Source organism: Haliotis asinina, chromosome 9, assembly GCF_037392515.1.
Source record: "Haliotis asinina isolate JCU_RB_2024 chromosome 9, JCU_Hal_asi_v2, whole genome shotgun sequence".
NCBI classification, from domain to species: Eukaryota; Metazoa; Mollusca; class Gastropoda; order Lepetellida; family Haliotidae; genus Haliotis; species Haliotis asinina.
The window spans coordinates 54,093,473-54,117,639 of record NC_090288.1 but is presented as its reverse complement, the minus strand read 5'-3'; the positions used below and the strand labels follow the sequence as shown (position 1 = coordinate 54,117,639).

General features: G+C 40.3%; 1 protein-coding gene across 3 annotated transcripts in view; it reads left to right on the top strand.

The window, feature by feature from the left end:
- Positions 1-23,810, top strand: part of LOC137296706 (metabotropic glutamate receptor 3-like) — a 154,918-nt gene extending 131,108 nt beyond the window's left edge. For all 3 annotated transcript variants that reach the window (XM_067828533.1, XM_067828532.1, XM_067828534.1), the window contains 2 exons: positions 13,775-13,958; positions 22,331-23,810. In XM_067828533.1, the coding sequence (XP_067684634.1) occupies positions 13,775-13,958; positions 22,331-22,431 (285 nt within the window). In that variant the 3' untranslated portion in view covers positions 22,432-23,810. The remainder of the gene's footprint in view (positions 1-13,774; positions 13,959-22,330) is intronic.
- Positions 23,811-24,167: the final 357 nt, after the last annotated feature.

The following is a 24,167-nucleotide window of genomic DNA, read 5'->3' as shown; positions in this document are numbered from 1 at the left end:
TACACAATTATAGATAGCAACCTCTTGGTTATCACATAGAGCGACTTTTCGGTGTACATAAACGCTGCGCTGTTGTCGGACTAAGGGGGATTTTAGTTTCATAGTGGTGTAAGAATATAAACTGAAATCGGGATATGCAGTAAACAGCGTGTTGTTACGAAGTTTTAACCTTTGGTGTTGTTGAAATGAAATTCATTTTAACAAAAAATTAATCAAGCAACACCTACTTTCTGATTTGAAAACACATGTTGTATGCTTTGAAAACGAGATTTTGCTTATTACAGTTGTGACTGTAAGACAGATTATCGTGTTGAAAACAATTATATTCTTATATTTAAATTGTAATCTGAGAGGCATGACTATAATGTCGGAAAGTATGGACACCATGGTTGTCACACAGTTCTCCGATTGTTGCGGTTGTGTGCACCATCATCTCATCAGTACCAAGCGTAGCCATCCCTTGCACGTATAAGATCATTCTGTCAGTATCCTTACACTGGAAATCAAACATCGAATATTCAACATCTGAATTTTCCGTCATTTCAATTCTGTCATTCACGCCAGGATGATCACTTGCTCCAACGTAGCGTCCCATATAGCCCCAAAGATGTTCAATATCGCAGCTCCTTGCGGGTCAAAGTAATGTGTCGATGACATTGTCCTATAATTGGGCGTGTTCCATGAAAATGTGACCACTGGCAAGGGGACGGTTATTAAAATATGGCACGATGGCGGTATACAGAACTTCCGTTGGAAACCTTGACAATGGAGTGTCCCAGATACTGTAAAGGGATATAGCTTTCAGCTATGTATAGTGCAACCCCATACCATTACTGGAACGCCAGCACGGTGAGCCATCAGTTTCATGGGTCATCTCGGCGTTGTATGCCTTGTTACGACGTCTCAGTTTGCGACAACAGCTATCGGTAACGTGTTGAGTGCCTTTTTTCACACCAGGGAACCCTAGGCCTTGTCCTCAAGTTGGGGGTATCTTATAACCCTGCACCACAACATACGCTCCGTCCGTGAGGATTTGACGCTGCGCCCTCAGACCAGCAGTTTGCAGAGTCCTCTGGTGTTACTATGGAGTCGGACGCCAACTTTCCTTTGGTTCGGCATTGGTCATGGCATTGTGTCTTCCCAGACAAATTTGGACTGGTCATCACGGCCATTGGTCGTTCTCGTTCTTCGAGGTCTTGGACGATCCTTTACTTCTCTGGTTGCCACGAGCTTACTCCCAAGAATAATAACCGCGTGTTTAATGTTCTAATGAGTACGGATGTTGCCAGATGACATGCGCGCAAATAACATGTATGCAAATAACGTATTTTGTGAAAGTTTACACCTTTTCTTGTCACGAAATTTACTTTCATTAGTATAATAACCAGTATACTAGTAACATCCCAGTATACTAGGGTAGAATCGCCTATATGGACCAGAATTTATGATAAATCCCCTTAGATTCAGGCGGTGCTTAGTTTATGCTTATGGGTATAAATCGACGAAAAGCGAAAGAGTCAGCATTGTAATATATTACCAAGCTTTAAAGGTCAACCATTTCCTATGTTCCTGTTCTTCATTGTTGAAATGATAAAACTTTATGGATGATCAACGTCTGTATTTTTTCATGTCGACTTTTCAGTAAGGCTTTTTATACCGATTTCAAACATATGTGGAACGATGGGGTGCACCAATTTACATACAAGATACATGTATATGTGAAAATTATGTAACAATTTACAAGATAAATGTACATATGATAATGAGATGTTATCTCATTATCATGTGTACTTGCTTCTTGTATATTGTTGTATTATCATGTGTATATGTATCTAGCACATATACTGATTGAAAATCATATGTTTCAAAACGGAATAATAATGGAGAAGTTGAACATCCATAGTATTTTGTCATCTCTTTATTACCAATTTCTAGATTGCCATACAAACAAATATACCCATTTGATAACCTCTTGTCAGTCAACTCATATTTACTGATTAGTGGAAATGATGTGTTAATGTTCGCTATTTGCGTTAAATGCCAAAAACAACGAAATGTACTGTGGATAAAAAGTTAAGCGCCAGTTTTGCCAGTATAGGTTGTCTCATGGGAAATCTTTCCTATCCTAATTTCGTTTAGTACTTTTAGAAAACATGCATTTTTTTATCAGAAATGTTGCCCTCTTCTGAAATGTGAAAATCAAAAATGACTTGTATATGGCCATTTGATTGTCATTTTGGTATTTGGCAAGGGAAACCAAGCTTAATTCTGTTGTATAAGCAGGATAGGAATAGTTATGTTGCTCTAAAAAGCAGTGCCATCATATCTTTAACAACATTTTGTTTAATTGTAAATATAAGCGATTATGATATCCCTAAATTAGTTACCAGATGAACCTTCTGTAAATATGGATTGGTCGTCCCAATTATTTTAGCCTAGCATTTCCATAGCTTCACATCTTAGTTTTGAAATAGGCTGGCACTCAACGTGTTATTTACGGTATACTACGTCGTATTCAAAGTCAGGAGACGTTAAGGAGATAATCTGTACAACGTGGATTGATTTAATGCGGGTATAGGTCAGTGTTTAGTTCGACTAAACACGGCTAGTAGTAGCATGATGCCCCCCATCCCCTGAATGACATTTGGAACAAATTATCGAGTGAAATTATATGATGGAAATCCTCATACCGTCAGGGCGATGGAAAATAAACAGTTCGTTTTATCGGGGTTAAACAAAGCTTATGCCAGACTGTATATTGTATCAATGTAGGACACAGGGTATTATTGCGAGCGTTTGATTACTCACATGAAGCACTTGGTCAGGATAGTTTACACTGTAAATATATGTCGACAGTTATGATTGCAATGAGACATCGATTCCGATGTCTCCTCGTCCGACCCGAAGTTGATCTAAACCAACTGCGAGGCATAGAGGGTAGGGAATATGTTTGCAGAAACGCGTAACACGTCCATACAGTAGTACTGTGAAGATAGGTATGGACACTAGGTTAAAACGATACACTTAAATACGTCTAGGTTATTTGCAAACTGTATAATTATAGTAATGCTGCTTTTCAGACACGAAGGAGTGGTATTGTTTGTTGTTGAATTGAGGGTGCTACTGCAGGGCAGGGCATGCTTACTCTTCTAGCGAACACCTCCGTCACCACTGATATTCAGTAATACATTTGTGTGATATATAGCCATGTTTCAGTTTACTCCAAAAGTAATTTGTTTCTGAGGAGAGTTTAGACTGCGAATTCTTATGCACCGACGGTCTATTTTAAACGGACAGGATACGTGCGTGCGTGTTCAATATCACAACTGATGTAGAGTCTATACTGGCCTATGCCGATAAGCTGGCCGTTGTTTTGCGGGAACAAAGGTGTACAAATTTGATGTTTTAGATATTGGCATCACCACTCATAGTCACATATAACACCTCCATCTTGTGTCATCTGAATCTCTCTCTCTCTCTCTCTCTGTGTGTGTATGTATGTATGTATGTGTGTGTGTGTGTGTGTGTGTGTGTGTGTGTGTGTGTGTGTGTACCCCCTGTAGGTTTCCATCTTTTCTCCTCTTTTAACGGGGCGGTGGCTAGCCTGATGCATAAACCGTTCGTTCGTCACGCCTAAGCCGCGGGTTCTATTCCCTACATGGGCTCGGTGTGTGACGCCCATTTTTGACGTCCCCCGCCGTGACATTGCTCACTCACTCACAGTCTTGCAAATGTCTGAAACCGTCATTTCAACAACATTGACTTAAGACGTATTACAATTGGAATATTGTTGTAATCGTCACTAAGCCCACTATTAGACAGTACTGGCACAGTTTCCCGTATACATGTATTATTTAATGTTCGATCTGGTATTTATCTCGTATTAGCTCACAGCCATGCGGAACGTGTAAACACGACTCGATCTATACACATTTACAAAGAGCAGCACTTGGCAGAGACTGGTGGTGACATATCAGCACACGTTTATTTCAAAAGGACTTAGTTGTCTTATCAAAACATTGATTCCATCACAGCAAATAGATGATTTAGCATACAATTTACTCTTCCTGTTTTACGGGAGTACATTAGTGTAATATTAGCACAATCCTTTTGATAAGGTAAAATCACCAAAAGGAAATCGATCTGCTCACCTGGATTTATGCTTTTACAGATGTAAATTCTTTTTCTCATTACCCGTGTACTGTGAAACCTTTTCTATCCGAACAGAGCATTTGATAATGGTTTCATTCAGTATTTTCTACTTTGCATTATTTTTAAAAGGAATACATTCTGCTTCACTACATTTGAGTAGAATTGCAGATTGTAAGCCTGAAATCTTTTAAGAATTTTATGAACTAAAAGATCGATCGAGAGATCAATATTTCTACGCATGCAAAGAGACAGAAGCCTTCAGCAACACAACGCGATGCGATTCACGTGAACTTACTCTTTGTATTCTTGCACTAGGTATCCTATCGACAATATTTTGAAAGCTCTGCTTTATGCGATGATGCGCATTATGTCAACATATGCCCTGGCTGACGGGAACAAATTACTTACTTCGCAGGAAGCACGTACATAATACGCTTACCACAGCATATGTAATCTCCAATAACAAGTATGTTAGAGCTGGAAGCCTGGTTGATAAGGGCTTTGTACATAGATGCAAGGACTTCCTCGTGTCAACCAATAACACGGAACAACAATCATCTAGCTGGAAACAATGACATCAGTAAAATTCATCCGCCTCACAAAACTGTTTTCATTTTTTCTCGCCTCGTCTCGTTTAACCCGCCTACAAGGATCTTTGACGTTTTGTTTGACAAGAAATTTCCCTATTTTAATTAGACATTTCAAAGCACTGCCGAAAATGGCGCTAAGATGATCCATGAAAGTGTAAACCGTTCCTTGTGTTGTCGATTTTTGACAAAACCGATAAAACACTGGCGAGCAATCTCAAAGCTGTACAATGGCTACAAAACTGATGATGAATTTTTAATAAGTAGTGGCTAATGACAGTGCCCATTAAGGGGCCACACTGGAACATTAACCGCTCGACTAGGAGTACTGTGTCGTCTTATAGCTGATGGTATCTGTTTACTTTTACTGATATCCCCCAAATACCAGAAATATCCATGTAGCTATTGATCTTTTCATTGTGCTGTAAACGAAGGCGGGAGAATCTCGGTGCCATGTATGACTGCTTTTGTAGTCTAAAAATATGGGGTTGTGATTTATGACGTCGACGTGTTTTAATAGATTACGACTGCTGGTGAAACAATTGTATCGTAAACAAGCTCAGATTGTATTTACTATAAAATGTCATTGATTTACAACAGGATATTTAGGTCATGTAAAATAACGCTCAAGAGAGCATGGAGCTGAATTTCTGTATTGATGAGTCAACCAATGGTGTGTCTGAAACGTTTCTTTGTTCGTATTATGTTAAGCGGCGCCCAATGGTGACAGTCTGAAAATAACCAATCTGGGCCAGCCAATCCAAGGAGCAACAGCATGAGCACCGATCTACGTAATGGGATATCATGTGCCATCCAGGTCAGCGAGTCTTACCACTGGTTCGCGTTAGTCGCTTCACGGGTTCCTCTAAAAAGTGTTCGAGAGGCCTTTGGCTGCAGTGTTATTGAATATGCCATGTTGTCCAATTTCACAGGCATGGCTACCACATCTGTATCAATATTATATCGAACACTTTAAAATGCTATAACCTTTCCACGCTTCAGGCGTCGATGGTTCCATGATGTTGATAGACTCTCACAATCTCCTTCGTATACAACCATTACACGTGTATTCACGCAACAGACATATGACGTTCATAATGTCAGTATGGCGTTGAATAACGGGTGACAAGTTTCATAATCTTTTACTTTTGACATTTCATCTGTCATCTCATTGTTTATGAAGCTGACAGGATGTTGGCATCATGCCCTGAATATTGTATGTTATGACAGTGCTGTTATGATTAAATAGTATGCTTGTCCTCGCTCTACATATTCTAGACGGTGACAGGGACGGTGCCATATTCGGGGACGGTGTTCCTACTAAGCACTTGCACTGCATACTGTCATTTCAATCATTTTTATTTGACCTCCACTAATAATTTACGTGAACGTGACAATATAATGAGATGTGATAAACAAACGTAAACTCTCTACCAGCATGATTTATTTAACCATAACGTTCGTAACGTCAGTGCACATCGGCAAAACAATGACTGTGGTATTCTATCTCGCTTCCCCAGAGTAGTAAAGCCTCTCTTTCCCTCATACTCGACCATTTTTATTCAGATTTTATTGATAAGAGTCCCTGGCTCGTAACTTTGTTTGGCACGTAATCAATAGTTACACGAGCTCCTACACCGAAGGACATGCCTCAGCATATATGCTCTCTCATTTCACTTTATCTCTTAACTAGTTCAACATTCAAATGACATTGGATCCTGTCTGTTCGCTCATTGAAATAATGTGATGTCCTTTTTAGATACTGATGCTGAGATTTCAATAAATGATGATGCATTTGGAAGTGTCTCTGTGAGCTCCGGTTAACTTTGTAATGACAGAGCCAGTCAACATATGCCTGTCAAGGACCAGGCTAAAATGCGGGGCTAATAACTTTCCTAAGCATATTGAACTATGAAAATGCCCATTGAATAGATTGTTTTGGTCCATGACCTTGACCTTCTTGCCCTAGGTATGAAATCGAACAGTTATGGTGACCAGGTCTCCCTCTGGGGCGATGGGTTGATGGCAATATGGGATTTTAACTATCACTCTTAGGATATCCAATATTTCTTCTTAACAGCATTATCTTTTCGGGGTCATTCTTCGTAGTGGTGTTTGCGAATCAATACCTTCAGTCACATTTGCCGTATACCAACAAAGAAGTTCGCTACAATTAACAGCTTCTGGACAGTACCAGAACATATTAATTAAATAACAGCTATACCACGTACACAATGAAAGCGTTTTCCCCATTGATATGCGATGACAAGAGATAACACCATCGGCTAAACCTTTTTCATTGAACGTCAAGAGACTTCCTTGCAATACAAATTTGAGCTACAAAAACATCCAAGGATCACGAAAGCAAAACCACAAGGCATTCATGTTCAAAAGACGTTGTGTTCCCAGGGGAGTTCTGTATTAGACACTGCTGTTGAATTCTTGTCATGTGCCATCAGAACAAAACCCACTCTTCGAAAGTTATGCCATATAACGTATGGAGAAGCCCTTTGGCAACAACTTGTTTTAAGCTCCAGAAAATTACTGTCAGTTTTCAAGACAACATTTTACATTGATGTTTACGCCATAGTGAGTGTAGGTTATATAAGATGCTGGGGTATAACCGAACTGAGAGTTAGTTACACCCAGGCATACTGCTCTGCAGCGTAAGGGATCCAATACAGAATCTGCTCCAACTGTGTGGGTGGAGTAACTATTGGTATGAACTATGGTATGTTCATCACTGTTTTTAGTGCTTCATTCATATAATTTTCAGCAACCCTGCCTGGTTATACACTGTTTATTTTTTAATTTGTCAATTAAGGAAATACACAGCAAAAATTAGCATTCGGTTCCACTAATTTCTCGACTTTGAACAATTGAACGACGGTATTGCATGGTACCACTAAGATGTAAAAGATCTTGTCAGTTTAAGTTCTGTGGACAAAGCTGTTGGATGATGTGATCAATAGATTTGATGTATATAAATAGGATAAAGACTGTAATGAGAACCAGTCGAACACAGTGGAAGCTGTCTAAACCGGCACTTATCAGGACTAAAGAAACAATGAAATTTAGACAATGTGCCGGATTGTAGAGTTGGTGATAAATATACAAGCTACAGACGGGACTGAGATTTTATGCCGGTGTTGACAATTTACCGGATGGGACAGATGCCGGTTTAGACAGCTTTCATTGTAGGTATACCTCTGATTGTGTCTACGTTTTAACTATAATATCAGTTTATACATTTTGTAAGACTTTTGAAACAGGTTCGGTGGTGTAGCCTAGTTGTTAAGTAGTTCTCTCATCGCGAAGGCCTGGACGTGATTCCCCGTATTGTACCTAGGTACAATGTGTAAAGTCCATTCGCTGTCTCGTCGTGATATTGCTGGGCTATTTCTAAAAGCGACGTAAAACTTTTGAAACAACTGGAAACTGTGCATTTTCGAAATTGCAAAGGTAATGAAACTACATGTCCTTTTCCAAAACCTTTCGATGCCAAGAAGTACTTTTGTTTCTCTACCTTATCCACCAACTGGACTAGCCAACACATGTTTTGGATCTTAACTGTAGACAAAAGGCACATTATGATTTCAACCTTGGTCAGAATGCTTTGTCTGACAAATGAATCCATGAAGTAGTGAAACAAGACTTAGCTTATCGCTCTACTAGAGCCTGCCTGCATGGGTGCGAGTTTACACAGACTGCGACAAAATTCTGTCGTTGCTTTTGCCAGAGTATGAAATATTTAGTGGTACCGGCATTGTCTGAGGAACATGGCAGCAGGAGAACCAATGACGTTATAAGTTCCCGTGAAATCTTGAAATTCCCGTCTTTTAAACTTGATCATAGGTGTGGGAGAACCGTTCATGTGCCTTCTCACTTTGGAGAACCGGTGTGTTCCACCGATCACTGTTCTTCCTTGTGATGACACATTGCTAGTATACACATTGCGTTACAAGACAAACACATTTCTGAAAATATTAATGTGTTTAGCTGCTATCTGATCGAGCTACATGGTCCGAAACCTCAATTCTAGAGAATAACCAGTCGCAATAATCTACGTGGACATATTCCTCTGAAAATTGTATAGATGACACCCCTGCGAAAATTCTAAGCACGCCTAAAGACTGGTAGCACATCTTTTGTTGGGATACTGACATTTAAAAAGCAGCTGGAAACCCAGTTTCCGAAATTGGAAAGGTAATGAGACGAAACTACAACCTTTTCAAAACCCTTTCTTCGGTAGGAAGTACTATATACTTCCCAAAATACCAGTTTCTGTAAGCAGGGTGGGGAGATTCCTTGAGGAAAGAATTGTAAAATGGTAGTGAAGATTGTGTAGATAACCCTGGGGTTCACCCACGATCATCAGACGCAGGAATTTGACAATTCATATTTCTATCTATAGTAACATGAAGGAACAATTGCGGGTGTTCTTTTATAACCAAACCTTGTCATGTAATCATTTGTCTAAAAAATAATGGGATATATTTCATTAAAGAGTTCTTGCTTTGTGAGAGTCGAAGGACGTTTGAAGATGAGACGACTTAGTGTTAACGGCAGTAAGATGGAGACACTTGTGTTGGAGACACTGACGAATGATGTTGCTGTACGCATGAATGCTTGCAGAAATAGTTCAATCATACCCCGATACGATTGCGTTCAGAAAATGCATTCAAATAATAAATAAAACGGTATCATGTTTTCAATGTATTTAAACTGTGAGAGTGGCCTGTGTTGTGAGGATTTGTTGGAATGCTTACGTCTTTCGCAAACATCTGATGTCACTGGTTTGCACAAATCTTTGGTGGAATTTTCTTGTCAGTTTTGCCTTTTACAATCGAGACTGATCCTTCTCATGCAATAAATTTTGAATCAGTCTTCAACAAAAACAGCTGGTGTTTAAGAATGCATATTGTCCCGTGTCTTTAACAGACGGTCAAATAATGTATGAGAGAAGGTTTTTGGTAATTATTGCTTCACGACATCTTGCTAAACACGCAATGGTGAATACTCAACTTCGATTGTTTTAGTGTTTGAAAAATATGTGTCAGTGACGTCATTCAGTTATCACTCTTCAAGGCTATTTGGAATTATTACAAAATACGGCTATGCGAATAAATGAAAAATCCACACTCGGCTTTAACGCCATAGAGCTCCCTACTTACGTACAACTATTCATTTGTTACACCCTTTATGTGACATCCTCATTTATTCCTTGAATGAAAGTATTTTGGAAGTGGAAGAGGAAATTGAACATGACACGTTTTTAAATAATGATTTATTTCATTACACTGTTGGTTCTACTTCTACAGGATTTAGGGTTTCAAGCTGTCAGCGTCTGCACGGCATGATCAATCAGAAATAGGAATGCCTAAATTGGCATTGTCCTTGTTGTAAGTTCCATATCCCGCCTCTAGACTACGAGCGGTATTCCAGATCCAATCCTCAAGTCTGTAACCTCAAAGAGGCCAGTTAAATTCCTATAATCGTCAAAAAGCGGTTAGGAGGAGAGGAATGTTTGACTTCATTAGACGATGTGAGAAAATGGCATTTAATGATCTGGTTTTATGGAAGCAGACGGGAGGGAATTGCATTGGCCGTGTCCAGAGTTGCCCGATCATTAAGAAATATCCCAGGTGGCCGTAGGGCTCGAGCATTGATCCCCTGATTCCAAGCGTTCATTCCTTCGCTGTGTCCACCACTACATCGGAATTCTTCACACTTCGATTTCTGTGGGACTAGAATATTCTCAAGGAATACTAGAATATTCTCAAGGAGAGGAGGAATAAGTTCGCCGTCTCTGAGATTTGTTGCTGTTGTATTATGATTCCTCCTTAGCGTCTGTGTAAACATCTCATCGACGTTGTTGTGGACAGTCGTCATGGGCATGTGTGTTAAACCCTGGGCAAGGATAATTCAAGTAGATGTGCGTCGATATTGCACAGTTCCTTCCGCTTGCTTGAAACCACATTTCTAAAACACAATGACTATGAAAATTTAGGTCAATGATATAGAGCAAATATCCGGGATGTGTTAGGTCAATCCATAGCTGTAAGTCTGTTATTGACAGATGTAACGCACACACGGGAATTAAGCTTATGGACGACTGTGTTTGGACATGCGTGTTAATGGTTGTCGTGTAGACACCTCTTCATGTTATTGACTCATATTGGATACGAGAAAGATGAAATTGGGAAAAAATTATATGATGAGTTTGGCTTGCAACTAAACTGTTTATGCAACGACAATTTCGTTTTTAACCTTCTTTTCCCCATGTAATTTGAAATGTGTTTTTTGTCTCTTTGAAGATTAAATCTCAACCTATAAGTAAAACATCACTTTCACTAGTTATATGCTTTTCACAGGACATTTGCTTAAATCCCTTTTGCTTATCATTGCACCAATGCAATAGAGAGGTGTTCAAGATAAATGGAAGATATATGAAGGTTATGTCAACTTAGTCAGCATTGGCAACAAGGTCTCCGGCGAAATTACCTGTTTGGAACATTGCACCCATGTTTGTTCTGCTACTTGCCTTGTCTTTGCATGCGTCAGCTACAAACGCCATGGCGAGTACATGTAGGACACGCTCGCCGTTTTGCGAATGTCTAGTATTTTCACTTTTTGTAACAGATTGAAATCGTATGGTTATGATAAGTTCTTGATTATAGATTAGACGGTGTGTTTGTGGACAAAAAAAACTTTGACGCTTTTATCATTATTAAACACTCCGCTGATCTCAACTGTTTTGAAAAATGCGTACAATCTGAAAAGCCTTGTCAAAAAGTAATCAAATATTTAACAAAATGAAAATACGTAATGTAAAGTCACAGATATTAACCTTATATAGAATCACATTATCGTGTTTATAACGTTTGGAGCCGAACAGTACTCACGATCGTTATGATGCAGCCATCAAGTTGATGGTCTGATAGGCAGGCAGGAGTCCTCATTGCCAGTAATGACTAGCTAGGACGATTAATAAATGGACTTGATCACTTCTGTTGAGCGATGTACCACAGCATGCACTGAGTTATTTGTTTGCTGGATATTCACTGCAAGGGCGTGCTTTTCTTCCACTGAACTGACCGCGGTCTTGGGAACCGCCTCAAGCACATCATCTACTTTCAGGCCATTACTCGGGCCTATAGTGCAAAAGTATTCTGGATAGGTAATTGATATTGAACGTATAGATTGGAGACATCAGATAATGTTGCTCTAGGCCTGTAACCCTAGCATGTGTTATCAGCAACATCAGAAATTGGGTTCCCATTTTATCAGGACTTTAACGACATAAGTAATTGTCGTTATTGTTGATTGTATGACCACTGCAAGCTGTCATTATGAGGACGATGTTGGAAGGTTGACGCAGGAGTGGCAGAAAGATTGTCATGTTTGTTGTCTGGTGGTCTGGTGGGTTTATAAGATCTGTTGTTAGGTGAACTCTTTAGAGGGAATACAAGGATTTATATAGATGTTAAAGGGCCAGTTGGACAATTACTTTGACAGAGACGGATGTATAAAGACTATTTGATACAACCAGTTCATTTCGACATGAAAGGAATGACATGAATTAGGATATTAAAGAACAGCGTGGACCCATGAGATAAGTCCGACATGGAAGAATTGTGATACATTAAATAGTAGGGGGTGGACCATGGATTTTGTTTCGATATAGAAGAATTGTTTTACATTGAATAGGGCTGGCTATATTCATCCCTTAGTTTTGGTATTTACGTTGCACGCATATACAAGGAGAGGTTTGGGACATGCATTAATGGACGTATCAGGAGAACGGGTTTTGGGTTTGGGGACTTGTGAACATAAATAAACATAAACATAAATTCGTGATACATTCGTTTTTCACAAAACATGGCAGTGGGAGTTTAACAATGGATGTTTCACAGGGGTCTCCTAAATCAGCAAGTTTAATTCCAGCGACTTATTCTTCCTTACGAAATGCCTGAACCGAAGATATGGACTGGAATATTTGTATGGAACACTGCCGTTGTGTGGCCTGTTCAAAATTCGGCATCTTTGATAGACAGGTGTTGATAGCTTGATGGCTCACATGAAGCCGCCCATATATTATACATCACGTATTGCACTTTTGCATTCAGTTGCCATGTCCGAATCCCAAATGAGTGAAATCATACTGTCGAATTATGTCATATTCTATAATCTGGATAAATGTGTGCTGTGTTACAAAACATCAAATTCCTCTTAAAACTCTAGCGGAGGAAATAGATGGGCAAATAATGCACTCCCAGCGGAGACGGGATGTGTAGACTGTTAACGTTGAACGCGTGAACCGTTACTGAGTTCTCAGTGGGGGTGGGATGAAGCAGCTGTGTATGCGTTCTCGGTGGGGTTGGGGTGTATCGACCGTTAACGCGTTTCTAAGTGGAGGTGAGGTGTTTGGACGGTCATGTGCCTTCAGTGAAGACGAGATGTATAGACCAGTATGCTTTCTGAAGGTGAGATGTAAGGACGATTAATGCGTCCTTAATAAAGGTGAGATGTAGGGTCGGGTATGCGTTCTCATTGAAAGTGACATGCATGGACAGTTAGTGCATTCTCAGTGTAGGTGGGATGAAATGACAGTTAATGCATTCTCAGTGTAGGTGAGATGGAAGGACAGTTAATGCGTTCACAGTGGAGGTGAGATGTACAGACCAATAATGCGTTCATAATGAAGGTGAGATGTACAGACGTTTAATGCGCTCTTAGTGAAGGTAAGTCCGTTATGGAGATGGAATAAATAGACAGTTAATTCGTTCCTAAGTGGAGGTGAGGTGTGTGGTCATTTATGCGTTCTCAGGAGAAGTGCCACGTATGGACCGTTCGCATAAGTCCCCGTGTGGTTTGTGCGTTCTGCGTAGAAACGAGATCGTTGGTAGATTTATTCTTTATCCGGGAAGCTCTGGTTGGTGATATGAAGATATAATTCTTTGTGACACGGGCCTTTGTGGTGCCTGAGGTTCATGTGTTCAAAGTGAGCCAACCACATTTTGTTTCTGTTTCAGATTCAGATCACAACGTTGTGCGTGTCTATCTCACTAAGTGCTACGGTTGCCTTGCTCTGTCTGTTTCTGCCAAAGGTGTACATAATCGTCTTCCAGCCACAAAAGAATGTTCGAAAACTTACAATGAACTCTGCCAGTTACAAGATGGCGCCCACGGGATCTACCGGAACATCCAACAACTATGGTATGTAATGTTTTTTCACGATGGTGTTGGTGCTAATGTTTATATCAAACATGATTATAACAATAATAAACATGAAAACACAATCACTTATGGTTTAAGAAAATAGTGGTGATGACTTTACACTGTTAGTTGTAGATGTTCGTATTGGTGTGTGCATACAGGTATTGAGGTCAGTATGGGTGTGCATGTAGGTGTTGCAGTGGTGTTTATAGTTGTGGGTATGGTTGTGTTTGGTGGGACTTTATGTAAGTGTGGACCGTGTGGATTTTTATGTAGGAGTGGGTGTGTTGTGTGTGGGAGGTTATGTAGGTGTGGGCGTGGGTCTTTGGGGTGTGAATGTGTGTGTGTAGGAGTGAGCGTGTTGAGTGTGGGTGGTCATTTAGTTGTGTGGACTTGGGTTTCATGGTTTGGAGTTTTATGAAGAGTGAGTGTGTTGGATGTGGGTGGTGATGCAGATGTGTGGACGTGGGTTTCATGGTGTGGAGTTTTATGTAGGAGTGGGTGTGTTTGGTGTGGATGGTCATGTAGTTATATGGACTTAGGTTTCATGGTGTGGAGTTTTATGTAGGAATGGGTGTGTTGAGTGTGGGAGATTATGTAGGTATGGGCGTGGTTTTTTGGGAATGGATATGTGTGTAGGAGTGAGTGTGTTGAGTGTGGGTGGTCATTTAGTTGTGTGGACTTGGGTTTCATGGTTTGGAGTTTTATGAAGAGTGAGTGTGTTGGGTGTGGGTGGTGACGTAGATATGTGGACTTGGGTTTCATGTTGTGGAGTTTTATTAAGGAGTGGGTGTGTTGGATTTGGGAGATTATGTAGGTATGGGCATGGGTTTTTGGGGTATGGATGGGCGAGCTGGCTAAGGAGCCAGGCGAGTGATCCAGCTAGGTTGAGGTTTCAGGATCGAGCCCACCTCTGACCGGGTGTAAAAACCTTGGAGTCAACTTTGTGTGAAGACTCTTTCAGTGTTGTCACAACCCCTAGTGTACAGTACACAACCCTGTGCACTTAAAAGAACCCTCGAATCCGTTGGTATATGACCAGATGGTGGCCACATGAACACGTGCATACACCTAGTTGCGGGTACAGCAACGTGCAGTAAACTTGGACAAAGTACTGTGACTATGTGTCCCAGTCCACCCAGCTGTCATATGGGTACCTCGTTAGGATAAGAGAGCCACAATAAAACTCGGTGCGCCTAGTGGCAGCAAGAGTTGTATACTCCCCAGGGAGTTGAGATTGAAATACGATGTGCTGTTGAGATTGACATCCAGTAATCGAGGGAAAAATACCAGCGCCTTGAGCATGCACTAGTGCGTGGATATGTCCGCTATATAAATATCCTATATCACATCATATCATATCATGTATGTGTAGGAGTGAGTGTGTTGAGTGTGGGTGGTCATTTAGTTGTGTGGACTTGGGTTTCATGGCGTGGAGTTTTATGAAGGAGTGGGTGTGTTGGGTGTGGGAGGTTATGTAGGTGTGTGGACTTGGACTTCATGGTGTGAAGGTTTTTATGTTTTATATGTTTTATGTAGGTGTGGTTGTGTTTGGTGTGGGTGATCATGTAATTATGAACGTGGGTTTCATGGTGTGGAGTTTTATGTAGGCGTGGGTGTGTTTGGTATCGGAGGTAATGTATGTGTGGGCTTTGGAGTGTGGACTTTTGTGCAGGAGTGGGTGTGTTGGGTGTGGGAGGCTATGTGTGTGTGGGTTTTGGAGCGTGGACGTTTTATGCAGGGGTGGGTGTGTTGGGTGTGGGAGGTTATGTATGTATGGGTTTTGGAGCGTGGAGTTTTTGCAGGAGTGGGTGTGTCAGGCGTGTTAGGTTATGTGTGTGTGGGCGTGGGTTTGGGGATTCGTATGTAGGAGCGGGTGTGGTAGATGCTGGACTTTATGTAGGTGTGGACGTGTTGGGGGTCGCCATGAGGTTGTTTATGTTGCTGTGGGTGTACGGTCTATGTGGATGTGGGTGTATTGTAGATGCAGGAGTGGACGTGGGTGTTCGTTTGAGGGTTTATAGGTGTGGGTATGTGTATGTTGAGTGTCGGGGTGTGGGTGTTTATGTCGGTGTGGGTGTGGTTGTGACGGTAAGGGTAGGCGCCGTTGTGGATGTGGGTCGGTGTGTGGTTGTATTAATGTATGGGTGTAAGGGATAGATTTGTAGGTAGACATGTAAGTATGTTTTTATTTATTTGTTCAGATGTTGATACAAGCAATAGTATAGCTGAACGTGTCATATTGATGTCGTTGAAGATCTTCACTTAAATGCTGATGTTGATGTTCCGGTATTTGTTGATGTGATACAGCTGTAGTTTTGAGTCCTCTTGCTACCGGTGTAAGTGTAGGTGTAAGCACAACAGTATAAATATGACCCTATGAGGTATTGTCTCAGATTCCGGTTCCCAAGACAACTGCCGTCTTGAACCAGATTTTGTAATCATTCAATGGTGGAATCAATATTGTATTGTATACTCATACCTCATTGTGATAACGCCGAACCTTTTAGACGTCACGTGACTATATCGCCAAACAGCCATGATACGACATTGCACACTACTCGTAGAAAGATGTATGTATACATTATTCAAATGCAGAGCGAGTTCCTGTTAGCGGATAAGATGCCCCTTACATTTCAAAGCCAAGGTGTTGTGACAAAACAACATATTCTAATATTCATTTTCATTACATAAGCAGTTTTCGCCGTTATTATACAATAATATGTAACTTTTAACCAGTCGTTATAACAACTACAAAACAATACCATCTTCAAGGTTTCGGGGGACATTTCTCTATGGGTTCAATAGGTCTGTCTAATGCTATAATACTGTTTTCAACTTAACAATCTGATCGCAATGTTTGAATATGAGTTTCAATTTTCGGCTTCACCTCGAACAGCTAAATCAATATCTTTACAATCTGAACTCTTTGAAATTCAAATACTTAAATAATGACGCGGAGGCACTTCTCTGTCGAATGGAAAATTATATTCTAAGAAATCCTTTCTTCTCCTTGGCAGATCATTGAATCCTGTGGAAGTTTTGTAAGCATAATAAGAGAAAATTGTGGAGTATTCACACACATAAGAACGGTGTGGTATTCCCTGTAATTTGGAAGAAGATAATACTGGCCTCAGTTCAATACCAGCGAGGCAGCCTCTTCTTCGGCTTCCAGCATCAGCAAGGGTTTCTCGTATTGATTTCAGGCAAAATGGGTCTCTAAATTTTGCATCAGAGCGGAAACTGGTTCCAAGATTCCAATCTAGCCGGTCGCGGAATGTGAATAGTGTTGTCACTCTTAAATACTTTCAATGATCCCTGTTTCGCCATATATCCCGTTTAAGTTTTGCAATCGCTCCTAGAACGATTTGGAAAGTTGTCGTGTACATGTAATGAAAGATTTAGATCAATGTTTCGCTCTCTGCCAGACATGTTCTTGTTTAATGGAGGTATTAAGAACTAGCCCTGCAATTATTGCTAATGAAAACGCGTTCGTCGCTAAGCATACTTGAAAGGATTTAAAACAAAAATAAACCTATGTGTCTTATAACTGTAATTATGGCATTGAATTGCCACATGAGATAAGGTTGAATAAAAATATCCTTTTGCATTTTCTTACGGTACCCCGCACTGATTTATATTGCAAAGACTGCAATGCCATGCGTCATTCACGATTGGGTGAAGGAAACAAAAAGGTTAAAAACTCTTGAAAGGTTGCATGCTTGCGAATGATTTGATTAAGAAATGGCATCCAACATTCCCCATTGTTAATTGCACCACTTATTCCAAATGAAGTTTTACCAAGCACCATATGAATCAAGCTTTCGAGTGAATTGTTTTGTATTCTGTACATCGCATAAGCCATCTTCATCCTTTGAACTAATTCGACGATATAACCCGGTTAAGTCCCGGCAGACTTTGGCATCAATAGTGCTGGCATCCAATCATGTCATTCGCATCTAACGCCGTCTAAAGCAGTTTTGTACTTATTATTGGTTGTCTCCTTTATTTGCTGCCCGATCGGGTTACATGTCGCGTTGACCCAGTGTTTGATGTTGAGCCCCTAGGGGCTCGCTCCCAGGCTCGCCGATACAAATTTGCTTTACAATTTTACGCTAAGTAATAGTCAAAGATAAGTGGAATTCCCAAGGTGGAGCCCAATACACGTGTAATAATAGCAGATCTGACTTGTATTGGTCTAGCGGGAACACTCGTACTGATTAGGGTTAACAGTTATGGCCAAGAAATTGCCATAAACTGACTGAACTTGTGGAAGTGTTAAAAGTACAGACTATTCCTAATGTATGCTGTATTAGGACGTATCTGTCCCTGTAGAATTGAATTTCGTTGATATCGGAAACTGAGAACAGACGTATTGAACATAGTATTTGCTTCAGACAGATCCGAAATGAACGATCGGCTGCTCATGGGATGTGATGAAAGTTGATATATGTGTGTTTAGTCCGTGATGCTAACGGTATTATCTTTTCCAAGTTACCATTCAAGGTTTGGCAATTATTCAAGGCATGTGTACATTGTTTGGCTGACACAGTTTGCAGATTGGAAAACTATTTGTCATTTATGGAACGTCCATATTCAATTCAAACGAATTTATTTTCCGAATTCGTTAAGTTAGATGCAATTTAATTCACACGGACGGCAATATTACCGGAGATGAAGGAAAGACGTTTCTCAGTTTCACTCAAGCATTTTACGACTCAACAAAATGGCAACAGCAACCAAGTCTTCGTTTAAACGAGGATAATTAGATAAGAGTGAAACAGCAGTATTTACACTTTAGGCCCACGTCTCTGGTAGCTAAAACATTAATGTAAAACAAATGCCACTCAGAACAAGTTTGTCGCAACATGAGGCAATTTGCCAGTACTAGTTGTCAGGGTTAAAATTCTCTTTCAAATTACATTGTCTCTGTGGATGAAAAACAACGGCAGTTGTTTTAGGAAATCGATTTGAGCTTTCGGAGTTGTCAAAGGAACTGGCATGGCAGAAACACCAGGAATGCATTATGCCCAAAGGTAGTGAACACTTTATTGTCTGAGTTTCAACAGGACATCACTTCGCTATCGTCATCTGTTAGAATTTCTTTACACTGGCAGATAGATACGGGAAGCCTGTCGGGATGTTATGCCATAAACAATAGTCATTTATCCCATAAATGTCAACACGGATACTTGTAGATGTCTTCAATCGTGCTATTAAAAGATTGCGATTCTTGCACAATATGGGAGTAAACATTCCACTCTTTGTTGGGCTCCAGACTGCAGAAATGTTCATCTGAATATTTGCCGACTGCATCCGTATTGAACTGGTGTGTTGCTCAAGTCAGTTATGTGTGCTGTTTATGCAGCGTTGAACGCCTACACGTACCATTCTTAAGGTGTACCTATTTATGTAATATATTGACATACGCTTGGCATTCAGATGGTTGGTGCATTTAGTCGAGCTTGTTTTCAATGAAACGTCATATTAAAAAAACATCTTATGATGAGCCTTTCAATAAATATATGTCGATTAACCACTCCCAGAGTGGTTACCTGGTAGAATACGGTTTTATTGTGATTTCTTTGGTTGTGGCAGCTTTGGTTGTATGATTCCTAGGGAGTTGAGAATAAAAGTCGAGTACACTCGCATCCAGTGACCGGGATGCTCAAGTATCATAAGTATTGAGGGCGCGGTAGGGGAGCTGGCTAAAGCGCCAGACTAGATCCAGCGAGATTGAAGTGTCGGGATCGAGCCCACCTGTGACAGGGTGTAAAAACCTCGGAGTCAACGTGGTGTGCAGACTCTTTTCCTCTTTTCACAATCCCTAGTGTAAAGTACACAACCCTGTGCACTTGAAAGAACCCACTGGTCCATTGGTATATGACCAGATGGTGGCCAGATGAATACATGCAAACACCTAGTTGTGGGTATAGCAACATGCAGTTAACATGGACTGTGACTATGTGCCCCAGTCCACCCAGCTGTGAACGCGTACCTCGATAGGACAGGTATGGACAGATACAAATAACTCGGTGCGCCTAGAAGCTGCAAGAGTGGTATATTCCCCATGGGGTAGAGACTGATAATACGATGGGCCGTTGAGACTGACATCCAGTGATCGAGGTAAATACATGTCCACGCCTTGAGCAAGCACTATTTGCCCAGATATGTGCGCTGTATATAAATTATCCTATAATAATATATTAATAATAAGTATTAAAGTGAGTGAGTCAGAGTGGTTTACGTTGCTTTTAGCAATATTCCAACAATATCAAGATGGGGGACACCAGAAATGGGCTTTACACGTTGTTACCATGTTGAGAATCGAACCAGCCCTTCAGCATGACTCACGAATGCTTTATCCACTTGGCTACCCCACAGCCCCAGTATTTAGTAAAATGTCTCAGATCCTGAATGAGCATATGTGTACACTGGTAGAGTTGCACGAGTGCATGGACTGGCTGCATTACACTGGATAATTTGACACAGCTGGTTTTGAAATCACGTTATGATATGAAAATTAAACAAACTACAAGATGTTTCGCATCACGATGTCATTTGGAAATTTACACTAAAGTAAATTCGTCTAGTCAGTGATTCAAAACAATCTGCATAAGAATAACATCACAACGGCTATATAAGAATGACCTTATTTGATATAGATTTACATGCGCACACTAACTAAACGATTGATCACTCTCACTGCCATGGTGACATGCATTAAGCTAGCTTCCTCAGTGCATTCTGCATTACTATCCAGTATGAAGCTCATGTTTTAGCTCACTCCTTTAGACAGTTTCCTGTTGTGGAGTGCTGATGATTGATGGCGACTCGGAATGACTAGTTGTGTCCTATATGTTTTCGTAAAAGCGAATAGATGGAATAATCTCTCATACGTCAGCGACTAAATGATTCCCACTTCCTCCACTATAGCTTTTTTCGTATGTGGGCTTGGCTTCGTAATCTTGGTGTAATGTAATATCAGCTTAAACGGACTATTTGGTCCAATAGGGGCTTTTGTACTACGTCGTGTTGTTGACGCTGATGGCATGACGTGACAGCGTATGGCTTGCACTTTTGCCCAAATTTCAGAGGAACACACAAATGTTGGCTGGATGTAGGTACTGTGTTACATGTAATAGGGTATGACTCATTTACGTGCTTATAAAAAGTAACAAGAAAATGATTGGTGTGTGTGTGTGTGTGTGTGTGAGAGAGAGAGAGAGAGAGAGAAAGAGAGAGAGAGTTAATTTTACCAGCACCCAGCAATGTGGACCAGACAATCCAGTGATCAACAGCTTAAGCGTCTATCTACGCAACTGGGAACCGATGACATGGGTTTGTCTGTTTGACTTTCTGTCCGTCTTGATGCGTGTGCAGGTGTGCGTGCATGTTTGCGTATGTTGTATATGTGTGCGCGTGTGTGTGCTTGTGATAGTTCGGATCAAATACGGCTCTTTTATAGCGTTGGTCACTTAGATGAATATACATACTCAGACACACAACACTCCCAACCCGCCTTTGTATTATGCCCTCATTGCAAGGCAGGGTAACACCAGTTAGCATCAAGGAATGCATGGTGGTATAGAATTCTTGATCGACTTTATCCAATCTAGGTTTCATATGCCATGTATGGGACAAAATAATATTGCAATACCTGCTTGTCATGTAATGTTTTAATGTTTGTAATGGTAGACCACAGGAGTTACCCTGTCCACGAACACCGGTGTCATCTGTTGGTGGGTTAACCGAGAGTGGTTATTCACTACCGATGATGTTTATCCGAGTAACTACCCCCAAACACCATAACACCATATATATTAGGATATATATATATATATTATTTGCAATGAAGATTCCATGACCGCATTTGCAGGGCCAATCTCGCGTAATCTCAGTAATGTTGTAATGACCACAGAATTTGAATACAATTAAGTCTAACTTTAACCTTGAGTGTACAAAAGTCAGACTAAAGATATGATATTAGCGACCTCTCGCCCACCTAATGGCTATAAGCTGTCATTGGCACAGACATGTCCTTGTCTGGGTAGCTATATTGTCCTCTGAGAAAGAACATACTTCCCCTTAGGCCATTGATTGTAAACTGGGAAGGCTGGAATGAATCTGCAGCCATCAATATTGATCAGGGCCAAGACGTGGTAAGACGATGTCCGGTACGGGCGGATTATCTGTGCTTTCGCCTCTTTTCAGAACAAAGTCCTTCTTAATTACCGACGCGATTATAAATATTCGTGTATTTGTTGTTATTACAGCTATTCAAATGCTTCCGATCATGTTTTTCAGGGATAGTGATTGCTACATGGTTTTATGTTTGTGGTTAATCTGGAATGTTTTTCTTTCATTTTCAGCCCCATCATCGGAGCATATTCGACTGAACGTGCAACAGAGATTTGGCGCCGGGACTACGACGGAAACGGAAACCGACAGAGATAGTCTTGCCTCGCTTTGAATCAAAATATGTATCGGACAAATGTTTTCCTTAATTTTGATTGGGTAGCCGTGTGTGACGGAAGCGAAAGGTGATTATAAATTGTTATAAAAGTGCCAATATGCGTGTTGCGTGAAGATGGTGAAGAGGCAGAAAGGATGTTGTGTTTACCATTTGAGTGGATGTCATAAGAGCAGCCTGACGCAAATCCAATTCCGTAGTGTAGTGTAGCAATAATTTAACAAAACGGCTAACCACTTAAGTATATTCACCTGTTTATACACATCTGCCTCTCAACACACTTAGAATTATGTATCACATACTCTATATTTCTACTTATGTGTTGACCGTTTCGTATTGCTCAATGTTCTAAGTGACCCCTTACAGAATGTTGAACATGCAGAACCGATCAATGCATAATTTAATGATAGTATTTTCATATTGTTTCTCGTTACATACAAGAAGATATTTTGATATGGACCAAGCACATGATGTTTAATGTTTCTGACACTGTATATTATTAATACTGACATTTAAAGCATTATTATGTTGTACATAGCTTGTTAATGTATAACGATATTGTAAAAAAACATTATATATTGTTTTGTAAAGTGACATCGATATTGTTGTATTAAGTTTTTATTATTGAATATGAGGCATATGTTTTATGGCGTGTTACAGGCACGGATGGTTAAGTGCCGATAGGAAAACAGATTTAATAATTATTTATCAGTGATTTTACTTGCTAGAATCTGTGACATATTTCTCTGTGATGAAAAACATGTTTGTAAGCTTCACAGTTTTTTACAGGATTAATTGTACAAAGTGATTTCATACCATTATTTCAGCTAAAATTCGTCTTACACGCTTGTTGGCATATTGAAATAATATTCAATGACATTGGCCTATACTTAAAGAAGCCAAGTGTGTAACAGCACTTAAACACTAGCCACGAAGTCAAACTTTGAACTCTAAACAGGTTATCGTACTGTGTTTCTGTTCATTTCTGTCCAAATGATTAATATAACCGACACCATAAGGAGTCTACGCCCAATTGTGTCGGACTGTGTTGTTTTGTGGAGTAAAGGTGTGTTTATATGCCCTTCCCATAGTCAGTATGCGGTGCCCACCTGCTAGCTCCATTAGTCTCGTTGCCATAGTAACGGCAGCATCGACAACCACAGTATGAGAATCTTCCCGCTGCTTAGCACAAGAGACCATGTAGAAGTCCAACACAGTTGACGTTATTTTGTTCGAAGCTAGTTCAGTGGCGCCACAGTGCTATTTCACAGTCACTTGGTGCTACAATCATGTGATTATCTCCGTACAAACTGGGCGAACAATCATTTATTGTATTTTTGTGTTCCATATTTGACACGAAGTAAACAGATAAGTTCTAATCTTGTGTTGTTTTGTTTGGTGATGTACCGGATATGGTATTGTATGAAATGTCAAAGTACTGAACCTTAAGTCATGTCAGTGGCAATGAATACTTGATCGTCATCGTTAGAATTCTGGCATTTATGTCCTGGGAGATAGGCATCGTATCCTTGAGATCTACACTTACGAATATCTCATGACAGATAATCATTTACGCTTGCATATATCGTGCTCTTACATAATCTTGAACCAGTCTAAACTGAAGAAATATACTAAAAGCTAAGACAGTATTACATGATTGATGAAAACAAATAAAACCATTATCATACCACAATGAATCTCAAAGAAAAGGGTCAAATGTGGCTATATCACGCCTA